The 15986-nt window shown below is 40.9% G+C and overlaps 1 protein-coding gene across 1 annotated transcript in view; it reads right to left on the reverse strand.

Moving 5' to 3' along the window:
- Positions 1-3347: 3347 nt before the first annotated feature.
- fut11 (fucosyltransferase 11 (alpha (1,3) fucosyltransferase)) overlaps positions 3348-15986 on the reverse strand; it is a 35548-nt gene continuing 22909 nt past the window's right edge. Inside the window, exon 3 of the mRNA XM_052041703.1 lies at positions 3348-9003. Coding sequence (XP_051897663.1) covers positions 8859-9003 — 145 coding nt within the window. The 3' untranslated portion in view covers positions 3348-8858. The remainder of the gene's footprint in view (positions 9004-15986) is intronic.

Below are 15986 nucleotides of genomic sequence, written 5' to 3' on the forward strand. Positions count from 1 at the left end.
GAAAAACTTGCAGCAACACCACCAGCACATAGCATTAGACACACAACATTCACAAGAAAAACATAAGTTAAACATGAATTATACAAAATTATACAAGAAAAAACACAATTAGGACAAAAAATAACGTCCATTGTAGTGCAATGTGGTCAAATGTCACTACACTGAGGTAGTGATTAGGGGTGTGCCGGTTGGTTCAAGAACCGAATCGTTGAAGGGAAGTAGCTGTTCTTGAACCTGGTGGTGTGGGACTTCAGGCTTCTGTACCTCCTGCCCGATGGTAGTTGTGAGAAGATGGCATGGCCCAGATGGTGGGGATCTTTGATGATGGATGTTGCCTTCTTGAGGCAGCGCCTCCTGTAGACACTACCAATGGTGGGGAGGGATGTGCCGGTGATGTATTAGGCTGGGTCCACTATTCTCTGCAGCTTCTTACGTTCCTGTGCATTCAAATTGCTGTACCAGACCGTGATGCAACCAGTCACATGTCTCTTTATGTCCATTGTATCATCAATTCAATACATTCTCTTGCAATGTGCCAATATCACTCTTCTAACAGCTCTTGGGAAGTGACTGGTTTCCTTCTCCTTGACTGCAGTAACCATAGAACGAAAGGTCCCACTTCTAAGCTAAAAACCCACTGCTATGAACAATGGAAACCTCAGTTTTCCCTTTGATGTAACAGTGTTTGCACGTTCCTCCTCCTCACTCCTTGGCCTTAGTTAACAATACTTCAGTCTCTCCCCCTTCCCCCTCGCCCCCCCCCCCGCGTGCGCGCGTGCGCACACGCACGCACGCACGCACGCACACACACACACACACACACACCCTTCCTTGTCACAGCTGTTATTACAATTTTAATGATATAACTTCATCATTTTAAATTGTGCCAGGTGATCAAATACAATAGTTAACAACGGGTTACTTCAATAATTTCATGAAAGAATAGTTTATTGAATTTACAAAGGTACATTTTAAGTGGTAAGATCACTTTGAAATTTCAAACACCTTTGTTGAAACAAGCCAGTATGTTAAAAGCTTCTGAGGGCAAAACCAAGACATCTAAGGAGCTTCTGTTTCCTGACAGTATTGTGAAGGTTAGCTCTTTGGAAACACAAAACCCCAGGTGGCTGGACTTGCCAGCTCCCCACACTGTTTGCTTCTCACAGCCCACATTCCTGGCCTTCTCCAGCAAGATGGGAAGAGAAATTTTTGACCAATTACTGAATTAAGCACCCAAACTCTCTCTTGTTCTACATTTCCTCTGGGTGCTCCGGTTTCCTCCCACATTCCAAAGATGTACAGGTTGGGAGCTGTGGGCATATGTTGGCACAGGAAGAGTGGCAACACTTGCAGGCTGCCTCTAGCACATTTTCAGTAACGCACAAAGATGCATTTCACAGTGTGTTTCGATGTACAGGTGACTAATAAATAAATATCTTATCTTACCTGTCTTCATTACCGCCCAACCCCATTAACGTACATACAGACAGCCACTCTTCCTGCAGGTATTGTTACACTTTGCAGCCACTTAACTGCTTCCGAAGGCAAACATGGCACCTTATTAATATACAGAAAGATCTCTCACAGAGCATTAAGACCATACGATATAGGAGCAGAATTAGGCCATTTGGCCCATCAAGTCTGCTCCACCATTCAATTATGGCTGATTTATTTTTCAACCCCATTCTCCTGCCTTCTCCCTGAAACCCTTAACCCCCTTACCAATCACGAATCTGTCAATCTCTGCCTTAAATTAACCTGATGACATGGCTTCCACAGCCCTCTGTGGCAATGAATTCCACAGATTCACCACCCTCTGGCTGAAGAAATACCTCCTAAAAGAGAATAAAAGAAATTAAATTGTCCAGAAACCTATTTTTGGTTGGTGGAGCTAAATCTGGTACATATTAATGACACTGTACTGTACTACTGTTAGGAACTGTGGACAGAGTGGACTTCATGCTTTTAACTTTATAATACTACCAACCAGGATTGGGTTTCTAGGAAAATTTGTTTTAGTGATGTAGGTTAGGGGACAAACTGTGGGTTAGACGATCAGAGAAATCTGTTACTCTTCTTGTACTTGTGTATGGAATCTTACCCGTCCATCCGAGCAAGACAAGGCAAAACAAGGCACCTCTGGCAGTGCAGCACAGCTTCAGTACCATACTGAAGTATCATCTAGTCTGGTGTTCTGGTTCTCTAACACTTCGAATTCTCATGTCTATGTCTGAATCTCTCTCCATGGCCTCATCCATCCTCTTTATAGCTTTATCCAGCCATATAAAACTCGGCATTGCTCTACCCCAGACCACTCTGCAGCTGTCTCTCATTGCTGCAATACCAGTGGTTTCATTCTCCCAAAACATTTGTCTTTCCACTTCTAGCTCCCTTTAAAAACACATAATACACATTTCTTTAAGCTTTTGGACATCTTTGCTTTGCCTCAGTATCTTTTCTTGTGTGCCTGGACTTTGGAAGCACAATGGACTGTTTTTCTATATTGAAGATGAACAAATGCAAATCTCCATTGAAGACCACGCGTGCTCTAGTTGACAATTCCTCTCCTCCCACAGATGCTGCTCGACACGCTGAGTTCCTCCAGAAGTTTGTTTTTTGCTCTGGTCCCGGCTAGTGCTTAAGCTCATAACTTTTTGTTTCAGAAGCAAAGGTGCTATCACTGAATCAAGCTGCACCAAGTAAAGGGAAAAGAAAGCTAGGAAGCCTTAATTAGCTGACTTAATTATGAAAATTGAGAAGGGCTTTGATGTTTTATGGGAAGAATTAATTAGAGCAGGGAACTGCAGGATTGATTCCAACACTGAGAGTTTAACCAGAAGGTGGATGTGTGGCATGGTGTATTCAGAATTCAGGAGGAATAAGCTTGGGAAGTAACAGAGGCTGCAGAGGGCTGTAGACTCAGCCATCTCCATCATGGGCACAACCCTCCCCATCATCGAGAACATCTTCAAGAGGCGGTGTCTCAAAAAGGCATCATTAAGGACCCTCACTATCTGAAACATGCCCTCTTCTCATTACTACCATCAGGGAGGAGGTACAAGAGCCTGAAGATCCACACTCAATGACTTAGGAACAGCTTCTTCCCCTCAGCCAGCAGTCCATGAAACCATGAACACTACCTCATTATTCCTTTTTTTTACACTATATATTTATTTTTAATTTATAGTAATCATTATGTCTTGCACTGTACTGCTGCTGCAAAACAACACATTTCATGTCATATAAGTCAGTGATAATAAACCTGATTCTGAGAATATTATGGTTCAAACTGACAGCAATGAATCAATGAAAAGCAACATAATCTACGTTAATGACATGCAATGAACTCATTTTTGAATTATCATTTTTATTGATCTTGTATCCAGCATTATCTGCATTTGGGAAGTCACAACTTCTCTCTTTTAGCTTATATAACATGACTAAAATAACAGCAAGACCCCAACCACTGGGATTGATTCGGTAATTTTGAAGATGTGTTCTACAACATGTTCAGAACAAGCTCCTCACAAGTAACTTATATTCAAATATATATATATATATATATATATATATATATATATATATATATATATACACACACACACACACACACACACACACACAGGGTAAATGGAAAGAACAGATAAAAATACAAAATAAATAAGCCAGACTTCTGTCCGAAAGGTCAAATTCTTTCTAAATTCTTGTCATGATACTGCTTTTATTTGTGCAAAAAATGTCCAATACTGTCCATGTTACAATTCAGAAAATATGATCCAGTTGTCAAATCATAATTACTGCAGCATATTTCATGAGAATGGTTATATCTTTCTTCTAGATCTGCAAGAAACATGTCTGCTGGGCCCTATACGCTACATTTCACTTTATATTCCTGGGGACAGAAAAATTGAGTAATTTCACAACCGGGGAAGGATCTTTTCTTCCCCAAAATCAGTTCTTGGATGCATTATTGGCAATGCATAACCCATTGCTGATTCCACTAACTCAGCAGGTGTCAAGTGTCAATTTAGAGATATGTTTCACGGCATGAAAATTAGCTTTTGGACCAGCCACCAATATCTGAATATTCAAAGTGGATGTGCTACCATTGTAAATATGTAATTCTGCAAAGTTACCAGTCTACATTCAAAATGTTGAAGTTAAGTAGGTAATTATAGCCATAGAAACTGTAGTTAATCGTTTATTGCAGTCTTTGTGTTCAAAAAGTATAAAAAATTGTGTCGGGAGAGGAGAACTAGATTCTCTCCAGAAGATCTGCTATGCTGAAGTCTTCAATATCGCCAGCTTCAGTGTCTCTCTGGTGACTCAGTCAGTCACAACACACAGGTATGTAATTAAAACCTAAACCAACCCAACCATGGCCAAACCACACTCAACCCTAGCCTGAGGATTGATGAATTTTCTTCCTTTCCTGCTCCAACCCATCTTTCATTGGAAATGTAACAACTTCAAACATGCTATGGATCTGGCTTAGATTGAGAACAGGGAATGTGGGCAGTAATACAAAGCAAATCATCCTGACCTGGATGAAATACAGAATGTAGCTGGCATGGCAAGGCATGACCCAGACCAAATCACACATACATAGTTGAATTCTGTTAGGTTTGGACTGGGTAGCCAGGTTCTACAATGTAGTGATGAATACTAAAGAGACATGTAGCAAGAAACTTCTTTGGTTATCGGCAACAAGTTCTGTAAACAGCACCATCTGAGCAGGTAGACACAAAAAATCCTTGGTCTTCCACTTTAACCTCACTAAGTAGATAAAGTTGAGAGGTATACAATACTCAAAAATGACCAACATCTATAATTACATAGAACCCAGGGAAACAATTTTAAACAATCCTTTGGCATCCATTTTAAATCAACGTAATAATGAAAATATCCGAATTGCACTGAAGGCACAAAGAATGAGTGCAGTTCCTCCAAAGGTTACCATACAGCAGTGCAGAAATGTAATACTGCATCACTGGTAATTGGGATACTATTCTGAAATCGATAACTGCACCCCAATCCACCAACACTAGGGCAACAAACGGGGAACAGTGGATTAGCAGTTTAGTTCATGTGGATTTGAGGTCCAATGTTTTCCCAATGTAAAAATAGCCACTATTTTCACTATTGTAGAATTTATAAATGTTGCGAAAATTTAAAATAATTATTTTGTTTTAAAAGGTCGAACTGCCATTTTGACTATGTAATGGTTCTATCGAGGGACTGATTCCTTTGTAAAATAATCCTATGTAGTGTTATGAGTTGTAACGTCTGCAAAAGAAATACTCTATTTCACAGATGCCAAATTAATCATGTGCTATAAATCTCATACCCATACACTTGTCAGGCAGGGGTATTTTTAGTGATTTAAGTACATCCTACACCTATATAACATAGTATCTTAAATTATCTTGTTGCACTATCTAGTAAGTTCTAGGGTAGGGACATGTTCGGCACAGCTTTGTGGGCCGAAGGGCCTGAATTGTGCTGTAGTTTTTCTATGTTCTATCCTCCTGATACTTTCCCTGGTCATGCCAGGATGAAAGACTCATTTTTGTCAAAAATAGCTAAAATCAACAATGCACCTTTGTGATTTATGTGGTTAATAAAACTATACCTCAAGAGTACAATTTGTGTTCTGTAGGAACACCATGAAGCTTTGGAAATGACTGAAAACTTAAGATAATTGACCTTCTGGCAGTTCTTCAGTGGAGCTTTGGTCTCCCTCCGGCATCAATTAACCCCATTTCAACATCGCCGCTGTCAATCACTGTGAAGCAGACGGGGAAACCTGCAGCACTGAACCTCCCGTGACCAAAAGATAAATGAACAAGTAACCTTGAAAAGACAGAGGAAGCAATTGCAAGTTGCCACATAATGAATCTTCAGCAAGGTCTGCAGTGGTGACCCCCAAGGTACAAAGACAGAAGCCATGCCTTCAAAATATTTTTGTGCACATTTTTTATAACCCCCTGCCATACCTTCCTTCTAAATATTAAGCAATGCATTTCAAGGTTGGAAGCTCCTTTGCTTTGAAACTTCAAGTGAAGCTGAACTCCCTGAACACACAGCATCCTTTCAACTTTGTGCCTCTTATCCCCTGCAATACAAATTCCAATGCCCACTTTTGATTTAGCAAACATTCTTCACCATAATCACACACGTTCACTTGCGGGGGAATTTACACAGGCAGATATTTGGGGTTACACCTCGCTTCTGAAATTTGGTACTGTTGAAACCAAATTAAGTCACTAGAATCAAATTTTGCAAGTGTTGTCTAACTCACACAGGGCACCACATGTGTAGCACATGTGACTGGATGAATTTTTTTACTTTTAAACATCTATATTGAAAAATAAAGGCAGAAGGCACCAAATTTAAATAAGGATAAAATTACATTTGTGGGTTTTGGTTTATCTAGCCTGGACTTGGACATTTTTCTTCCCTGGAACATAGGAGACTGAGCAGTGACCTCATGGAGATTTATAAAATCAGGAGGGGTGTAGATAAGGTGTAAGGTCAGTCTTTTGCCCAGGGTGGGGGAGTCTAAAACTAGAGGGCACAGGTTTAAGGTGAGAGGAAAGATTTAAAAGGGACCTGAGAGGCAACTTTTTCCACACAGAGGGTGATGAGTGCATGTCAGAGGAAGTGGTAGAGGCAGGTACAATTATGACATTTAAAAGGCATTTGACAGGTACGTGAATAGGAAAGATTTAGAGGAATATGGGCCAAACACAGGCAAATGGGACCAACTTAGGTGTGCATCTTGGTCAGCATGGACGAGTTGGGCCAAAGGGCCTGTTTCCGTGCTGTATAACTCTATGACCGTAAACCTTTAATCTTGGTTCACCCGAAGTTACGTGGTCCTGGCTTCAGACCAGTTACTGGAGAAGAAGGAAGTCATGTGAAATTACACAGAACCTGGGTTGGGTCAGGGGAGCGATTTGCACAGATCCGATGCCCATATTACAAAATGGATCGTGAAACACAAGTGCAAGTGGGACAATGATATGCAAGGATGGTATCATTGCTAAAGTGGGACTGTTGTCAAGAAATACTGATGCCCAGAAAGTGGGTTGATCGGGCACATTATAGTTCACAGCAGGCCAATGACTGCTTGTTCCAGATGCATGGCTTCACTCTTCTTGTTTCTTTAGTGTGCACTGCTCTTGCAGAGTGCATAGAGGGAATCAGGCAAGTCCAGGACACAGCCCTGCACACCATGGGGGTACAGAGATCTGGGGTGGAGTGGGTGGGTCAGGGATCAGGAGAGTCGGGGCTAACCAATAGGTAGAGTGGTCAGGAACTAGAGGCAGGTAAAGAGGTTGGGTGAGTGTTGGCTGCTGGAGATCTGTGGTCAGTAGGATGGATGGTATTTGGGGCTTGTGTGGGCAGTCGGGGGAAGTAACTGGTGCTTGATGGAGGATTGGTAGGGGTGTTTATAGTCAAATTGATACTCGGGGTGGGGGAGAGGGAGGTCAGGTGGCAGGACAGTAGATTGGAGGTGGGGAATTGAGCAACAGTTGCAAGTTGGAAATATGGGGTCACTTCCTGGGAGTGACAGGTGGAGGGAGGTGGGAGTCTGGAGCTGAATGGTTGTTTTCTGCTTTGTAGTTTGATCTGAAATTATTGGTATTGGTATTGGTTTATTATTGTTACTTGTACCGAGGTACAGTGAAAAACTTGCCTTGCATACCGATCGTACAGGTCAATTCATTGCACAGTGCAGTCACATTGAATCAGTAGCCGCTTCACAAAAGGCAATACTGAAAGGGTTAAGGATTGGAAGACCAAGTGACATACAAACTCCCTATCTGTAATGTCCACATCATAACTTAGTGTTACTTATCTTGTTAAAAGGTACATTAGGGACATTTAAGAGACTCTTAAATAGACACATAAATGATAGAAAAATAGGGGGTTATGTGGGAGGTTAGGGTTAGATAGATCTTAGAGCAGGATAAAATGTCGGCACAACATTGTGGGCCGAAGGGCCTGTACTGTGCTGTTGTGTTCTATGTTCTAAATTGCAGCTGGGGAGAAATCCACAAGTCCAGAAGAGGGAGAGACCCAAAGTGCTGCAGAGTTATCCAACACGGAAGCAGGCTCTACAATCCACCATTTGTGCCGAACATTAAACACCCATTTAGTCTAATCCCACTTTATTGTTCCTCATTCCCATCAACTCTTCCAACATTAAAATGGAAGTGTGCCTTTTCTATTATTTTCCTGTTGGGTCATCAGCATTGATTAAGGTGCAATGAATGTAAAGAGCAGGTTAAAGTCGGGGGAAAATATTAGGTTAATATTATAGTGAAGGTTTAGAAGGATATGGGCCAAATGTGATTATCGTAGATAGGTACTTTGGTTGGCATGGATGAGTTGGGCCTGTTTCTGTGCTGTATAACTCTATGAACCTACCTATTCTACCACTCACCTACACAGTAGGGGGAGTTTACAATGAACAATTAACCTACCAACCCAAATGAGTGCAACATGCACGGATATTAAGGCAGGAACTCTTTTAAAGCTGCTGGTTAGCACCACCTTTATAACGTAACAGTGTGTGCTAGACTACTGGATTCCTGCAGTCAGTTCAATTACGTTGAACATTTCTTTTCTTACACTCCTCAATAAGTATAAAAAGCTGCCTATTTTTTGGCATTATGAGCAGAATGAATATGAGAAAAACTATTAAAAATATAAAATTGTAAGAAAATGTTCTCAATGAAAATAGATCTATAGAGAGTCTACATGATCATTAAATCGCACATAATTGGTAGTATTTATCCACTACTGGCATGATTTTCAAGCAGGATTTGCAAAACGCTTTAATCCCAGTATTAGTGTTTGCTCCTCTTCATCATCAGTTGATGAACATAATCCCACAGTTTACTCGAGTCAGTCTCATTCTGAAGAATCATGGTAGTCAGGGCTTCAGCTTGGTCGACGCTCTGCCAATAATCTTGCTGCCACATTTGTTTCCAACTGTGGAAAAGGATGAAACAATATCAGTGATTCACCAATGAGTGGGAGAGGATTAACAAGAGTTATCAATCCTGCAAAATAATCGTAAATTATAAAGTGAACATCTGGCCCCACTGCACTCAACTAAACATTAAGGAGCGGTACATGGTGCAGCTCGCAGGTAAGCTGCTGCTTCAGAGCTCCAGCAACCCGGGTTCGCTCCTGACATTGGTGCTATCAGTTTGGAGTTTGCATGTTCTCCCTGTGACTGTGGTGGTTCTCCGGATGCTGTGGTTTCCCCCCACAATGAACAAGCAGTTAGTAGGTTAATTGGCTGCTGTAAATTAGAATCTAGAACAGTACAGCTCAAATACAGCCCTTCTGGCCCACTATGTTGTGCCGACCTTTAAACCCTCGCCTAAGACTATCTAACCCCTTTCTCCCACATATCCCTCTATTTTAAATTCCTCCATATACTTAGCTAGTAATCTCTTGATTTGACCAATGTACCTGCCTCCACCACGACCCCATGCAGCGCGTGCCATGCCCCAACCACTCTTTGGGTAAAAAAACCTCCCTCTGGTATCTCCTTGAACTTCCCACCCATTACTTAAAGCCAATGCCCTCTTGTATTGAGCATTGGTGCCCTGGGAGAGAGGCACTGGCTGCTTCTACTCTATCTATTCCTCTTAATATTTTGTATACCTCTATCATATAAAATTTAAATTTTATAAATATGATAATTTTTAAATTTAAATTTTATTTACAGCGTGGTAACAGGCCCTTGCGACCCACGAGTCCGCGCCGCCCATTTTTTAAACCCAAATTAACCTACCCGTACGTCTTTGGAATGTGGGAAGAAACTGGAGCACCCGGATGAAACCTACGGCAGACACGGGAGAACGGTACAAATTCCTTACAGACAAGCGACGGGAATCGAACCCCGATCGCTGGCGCTGTAATAGTGTTGCGCTAACCGCTACGCTACCGTGTCTCCTCTCATCCTCCTTCTCTCCAAAGAGTTAAAGCCCCAGCTCCCTTAGTCCTCTCCTCTTCATCTGCAGAATTTGGGAGCAGAATTAAAAAAAAAAGGATCGGTGTAGGTGGTGTGCAATGGTTAGTGTGGACTTGGTGGGCAGAGGGGCCTGCTGCCAGATGATCTATTCCCCATTATCCTCCCTTGGGTACATTTTGAATGTTAAGAGATAACCTGTTCTATAATCGCCCCTTTGTCCTCATGTCCTGTTATTGTAACTTAGACATCTGACCTGATCATGGCCAAATCCAAACCCACCTGCAAGCACTTGCAGTTATAAAATAGGACTTGTAATTTTGCAACCTTGCAATTGAAACAAGAAACAGAGGATACATGTGCTATTATTCAGGCAAATCATCCTAGTCTGGATTAAGTGCTGAGCAGAGGCTAACATGGCATGGCCCAACCCGATACAAATCCAAATGTCTTAGCAGAACATGCAGCCAACCTGACCTAATCCTTACACACAGTTGGGCCCCACATGGTAGCCAGACTGTAGCCCCCTCTGAACATCTCTTTCCAAGGCTAAGAACACTGCACATTATGTCATAATTAGCAACAATAAAAAGAGAAAGCATGCACATAATTAGATAAATTTAAAAAGCCACTTAGCTTTTTTCAGATACCTCGATGACTAGACATGAATTGTACACTTAAATCTCTAAAGAAGATTTGAAAGTAATCAGTAACTTGCTGAAATGGACGTATAGAGCTTCAGCACTGTGAATCATTCACTTTATTTAACTTGATGAAAATGTAGATTAGTTTCAAATTTAGACGAGGAGGATTGCGTATTGTAAACAAGCACGACGTTATGATCGATCACATTAAAACAAAGTACTGTGCAATGACAATGGTCATGTTTCAAAGAAACATCATATTTCTCCCATGAAAACAATGACTACTTCCAATTCTTAATATTCTCTCCTTCCAACCAGCTCCCTGCACATCCCACAATCTCATCTTTGCAAACTGCCACAAAACTGACACATACATCCTCAAAACGCCCCCATTCTTTCCCTTCCTGCCCGCGTGCCCCCGCCTATACCACCTACATCATTGTACGGCATATAGATCTGACGTTAGTGAGATTTGCAACAAAATAAATCTGGAATTTTAAAAAAAAGTTGTAATGGTTACATTGCATTGGGAAAAATAAACACCAGTTCTTGTCCCCAGGTCCATGGTGACACTCAACTACCTCTAGACACTCGGTCGCACCAGATCACGTCATAGAGTCACATAGCACAGAAAGTGGCCCTTTGGCACACCATGTCCATGCCAACCATCAAGTACCCGTCGGATGAAAACATCATTAGCAATATAAAGACTGCAAACATCTTTCAATTTGAAATAGGAATATTGTTTCTATCTTCATAGATGCCTCCTCGCATCCTGAGTATTTCCAGCATTTTCTGTTTTAATTTGAGAATTGCAATAATTCACTAAGGCCAATTTGGAAATGGCAGTGGATGCTGGTCTTGGCAGTGTCACCCATGTCCCATGAGAGTAAAATTAATTTTCTCTTTGGTCTCCGTGCCGCTCTCATGCAGAGCCTCACACTCAGTCAGTGGGACTGAACTTCCTCAGGCCTCTCCCTTTCTGCCAAACTTGTGAAAATGAAACAGGAAAGTCCATAAATGCCTGCCTTCCTTAACCTCAGTCTAAGATCCATAACTTTTCTCCATGCTCGAAGCTTTCACTTTATTGCAGATTGATATGATTTCTGTCTCTTTGACACTGTTGGTTCTGCAAGCTGTTCTAACTGAGGGAGAAGGTTATGGGTTCAAGGACCCCCTCCATGGCCTTGAGCACAAAAATCTGACTGACACCCTAGTGCAGCACTGAGGGAGTGCTGTCTTTGTCAGAGGTGTCCACTTTTGGAAGAGTATGTTAAACTAAGGTTCCATCTGCTCCCTTAGACAGATGTAAAAAAATTCCATGGCACTACTAGAAAAATAGCAGGGAGTTATCCAGAGTTTTCTGAAGAGAATATTTCTCATCCATCAACATCACTAAAACAGATTATGTAGTTATTAACATATTGTTGTTTATGGGAACATCCAGAAATTGCCTGCTATTTTTCCTACATTATGACAGTGACTACACTTCAAAAGTACTCCATTGGCTGTTATCTGCTCTGCAATGCCCTGAACAGGACATGAAACATCTTGGTTATCAAAGGGATGGGACTTTTACTTCGGAGAAGGATATAGTTAGGGGTGATTTCATCATAGTTTATAAATTGAAGAGGGGACTTGATTGTGTTTGTGTAAATTGGGTGAATAGATTAGGGACAACTAGGGCACAATAAGTTATACAAAGGCGAGTGCTAGATTACAGTTGAGGTTCCTTTATCTTTGAGAGAACAGGTTCGAGCAGTGAACATGGATTCAGAGAGAGCTGGAGCTGCTTACAGATGATTTGAAGATTGCTGAGGAAGGTAGTGTATTACACAGAGTCAGACTGGTGGAATGGACCAGCTTTGATCAAGAGGAACTTCTTAAGATTTTTTTCTCCAACCGCTCTGGTTTGTCACCTCCCTCAGAAGATAACAAGGCCCTGGGTGGAGGGCTGGGAGGGTAGCTTCTGGAATATGTTATTATGATGTCCAGGGAATTAGAGCTGTATGAGACAGACTGGGTAGATCAGCATGTCTGTCAGGTTTTGTGTATTTATGTGTGTGGTACATCTTACATATGGTGTGCAAATTTACCACCATTCCATAAGGAATTTGCACCACTAAGAAGCCTTACAACATATTGGCCTAAAGATTCATCCCCCATCCGTAATGTTAAGTTCCACTGTATGGTAGCATCACCAAGTTGCACTGCACTTTCAAAGTTCACTGCATCGATGGAATGAATTTTAGAGGCAGAAAACCTGAGAATGTGACTATTTACTTTTCTCAGCCCGACCGACCAGTTACGAATTTCCAGGTAGTAGTGTTTACTTGCACAAGAACATTGAATGTTAGCTTTTGATAACGATATTGCCACCAAACTCCAAATCAGCAATGGAGGACATTGGAGCTACTCTTTCCCACAGAGCAAGAGTGGGAGAGTATTTTGCTTTCTCTTCAAAATGTTATTCAATTCTCTTTTCAAATTTACCATTGAAGGCCGCTTTCATTGTCCTTTTAGGCAGCCAGATCCCAACTACTTGCTGTATAAAAGAATTTCTCCTCACTTTCCCTCTGATTTTCTTGAATATTAACTTGAACCCCTGTCCTTTGGTACCAGCTTCTGTCATTGTAAACAGTTTCTCCTTATCTTCTTTGCCAGAGGTGCTCATAAATTTGGATTTAATCTCTCCATCTGCTATTCTGAAGAGAGCACTAGCTTTATCTGAATTTCTCCATGTAACTGAAAGCCTTCAGCCCTGTTTTCATTCTGCACCACTCCGAGATCTTCATATTCTTCCTAAGGCACAGTGCCTAGAAAGGACACATTCCCCAGTTGATCAGTGATTTTAAAGGCTGTTAGGGATTGTTAGACATAGGAGTTACAGAGGCATTTTTTACAAACGAGAACCAGTCATCAAAAATAACACTTGAAATGTAAAGTACAAGTGTAATCAAAGTTTTGAAATTAAAAAGACAGCTTTGTAAACAAACAGTGGTGTCTACAGTGCAATTGGCCCACAGTAGCCGGCTGCTCAAGACAAACTGACCATGAGACATTCTCCTATGCATCAGCCAAACATAAGACAATGTGGCTATATTATATGGCTTACATCAAACCAGACACCACCTAAGTTATTTCATCACTTAGCACATCAAACATGATCATAGGAATATTTCCTCTTTCAATAATTGGGATATTTGTGTGCTTAGAGGGTCAGCCCTCACAACACTAATTTTGAGATCCTGGGTCTTCTATCCTCAGAAGACTTTAGACCATCCCTGTGAATTACTTTGTCTCACCAAAGGTACTTGAACCTTCAGAGCTGTCTTGTCAGTTACAGTGTGCTCCCATTGTAATATGTACCTCAATGGAACCAGTTGTCAGACACAAAATATTGAAGTAGATGATGTCATTGTAGCTATTGAAATTGTATTGTCACCTGCTGTTACCTTTGTTCTTAAGAGTATAAAAACCTGACGTACTTTGAGTTTGGGAAGATTCTACTGAGAGGGTCTCCTTGTCATGTGAGTAAAGACCTTCCACACCTACCAGTTTCTCCAGTGACTTAGTCACAGTCACAACAAGGCTAAGCATAACTTAGGTTCTTTGGTGAAACCAAATATCCTTTATGCTTTCCTAACAACTTTATCAACCAGTGCTGTCACCACCAAAGATTTGTGTATGTAAATTCACAGGTTTCACTGATCCTACAATCATCATAACATCTTAGTGATACAGCTCTTCATAGTTGTATCACTAACCATGAACAAGATGGGATCACAATTAATCAAGCAGCAAGCTGTGGGGTTGTAATACAGGTCAGCTAACATGTTCAGGCAGTGATTTTACATTGGAGTTACCAGTAGCTTTGTGCCACATAATGCTTAAAAGGACACTGACTTTGTAATCATTCTCTTTTGTAAATTTATACTTTATCCATACAAAACTTTTACTACCCCTCACTTTGTCCTTTGGCAATTCTTTCGGCCTGTGTTCTTCCGATGTGAAAATCTGCTGACAAGATTTGGAGGAATATTGATTTCAGTCGCAAGTGATTGGCAAGGCTACTTATTTTCATGGCAAACTGACAAACTAAAGCAGCTGCATCTGTAATGCTGTCCAGGTCTGTCGGAAGGTCACATATCTGAAAGGTTGAATTTGTTTAACTGCAGAGCAGGTTCAAGGAGGATGCTCTTATTTCTTAAGTTTCTCTCTCCACAGACACTGTTTATTCTGCAGAGTAATCCTGTCTTTTTTATTATGACAGAATCCTAAATACTGGTATAAAACCAGAAATCCATGTAATAAAAACAGAACTTGAGTTGTCTCTCATTGCTAATCTGTAAATGATACTGTTGCAAACTCTTTTCTTCACAAAATGAATATTTAAACATTTAATTCATTCAGCTCCTTTACTTTCTCTCTTTTTGCTTCAACCAGTCTCCATTCAGCTGGGAGAATATTATTTAGTGCAGCGTGATGTTTCTCTATGTTATGCAAAGGAAGTTAAGCAAAAACCCAACCACTCAATGCAATTGGACCTTTACAATACAGTTGCATCAGACATCAAGTCTTTTTCAAGTTGAATCTGTACATCACTACAATTGTGCTGTAATTTCTTCTCATATTGGAAGGTTGGCATCATTGCTGCTCAGTAGACCACAAGCATAGCACTTGGCTAGAGATCTTGGACTTTAAACACTCTTTTCCTTGGATGACCAAAGGCACTCTCGCTAACAGTATTGAATATTAACTGATAAGATTCTCATTCTAATCCTTTTGAGATTTAGGCCTGCTCCTGCTTTCAATCCCAATCATCAAAGATTTTTAAAAATTTCCTGATCTGGCCATATCACCAAGCAAAGTGGAAAGTTGGACCGTTCCCTTGTAAACACTTGTCATCATCAAGACAGGAGTCAATTGTATTATAAAACATTTTCATTTTAAAATGTCACAATAGCTACTGACAAGGCACAAACAGTACTATCCTTCCCAAAGGAAACTAGATTCTTCTTAAAAGAGGTCTAAATGACGTATTCCGTACTACTGCAGTGCACACTAAGAGTTCACCTTGACTCCAAAGCATGGAACAAAAACCTTCAACTAAATGATAAATAATGTACTTTTACTGTTGTTCCTGAAGAGGCCACTGAAGTGTTTGCGTATGCTGCAGTCCTGCACTCTGTCACCAGTTTCAGCAATCTGAGACATCAACCAACTTTTGTAATGGGGATGGGAGAGACGAAAATAGTTATTTTTCTAACAAAATTGGGAAGAAGTGATTCAAGGGTGATGCTTTTGTTACCATGAGTGGGAGGTAGTCTTTATGGTCTTTTCCTCCA

This window comes from Pristis pectinata, chromosome 30, assembly GCF_009764475.1.
Source record: "Pristis pectinata isolate sPriPec2 chromosome 30, sPriPec2.1.pri, whole genome shotgun sequence".
Classification (NCBI taxonomy): Eukaryota; Metazoa; Chordata; class Chondrichthyes; order Rhinopristiformes; family Pristidae; genus Pristis; species Pristis pectinata.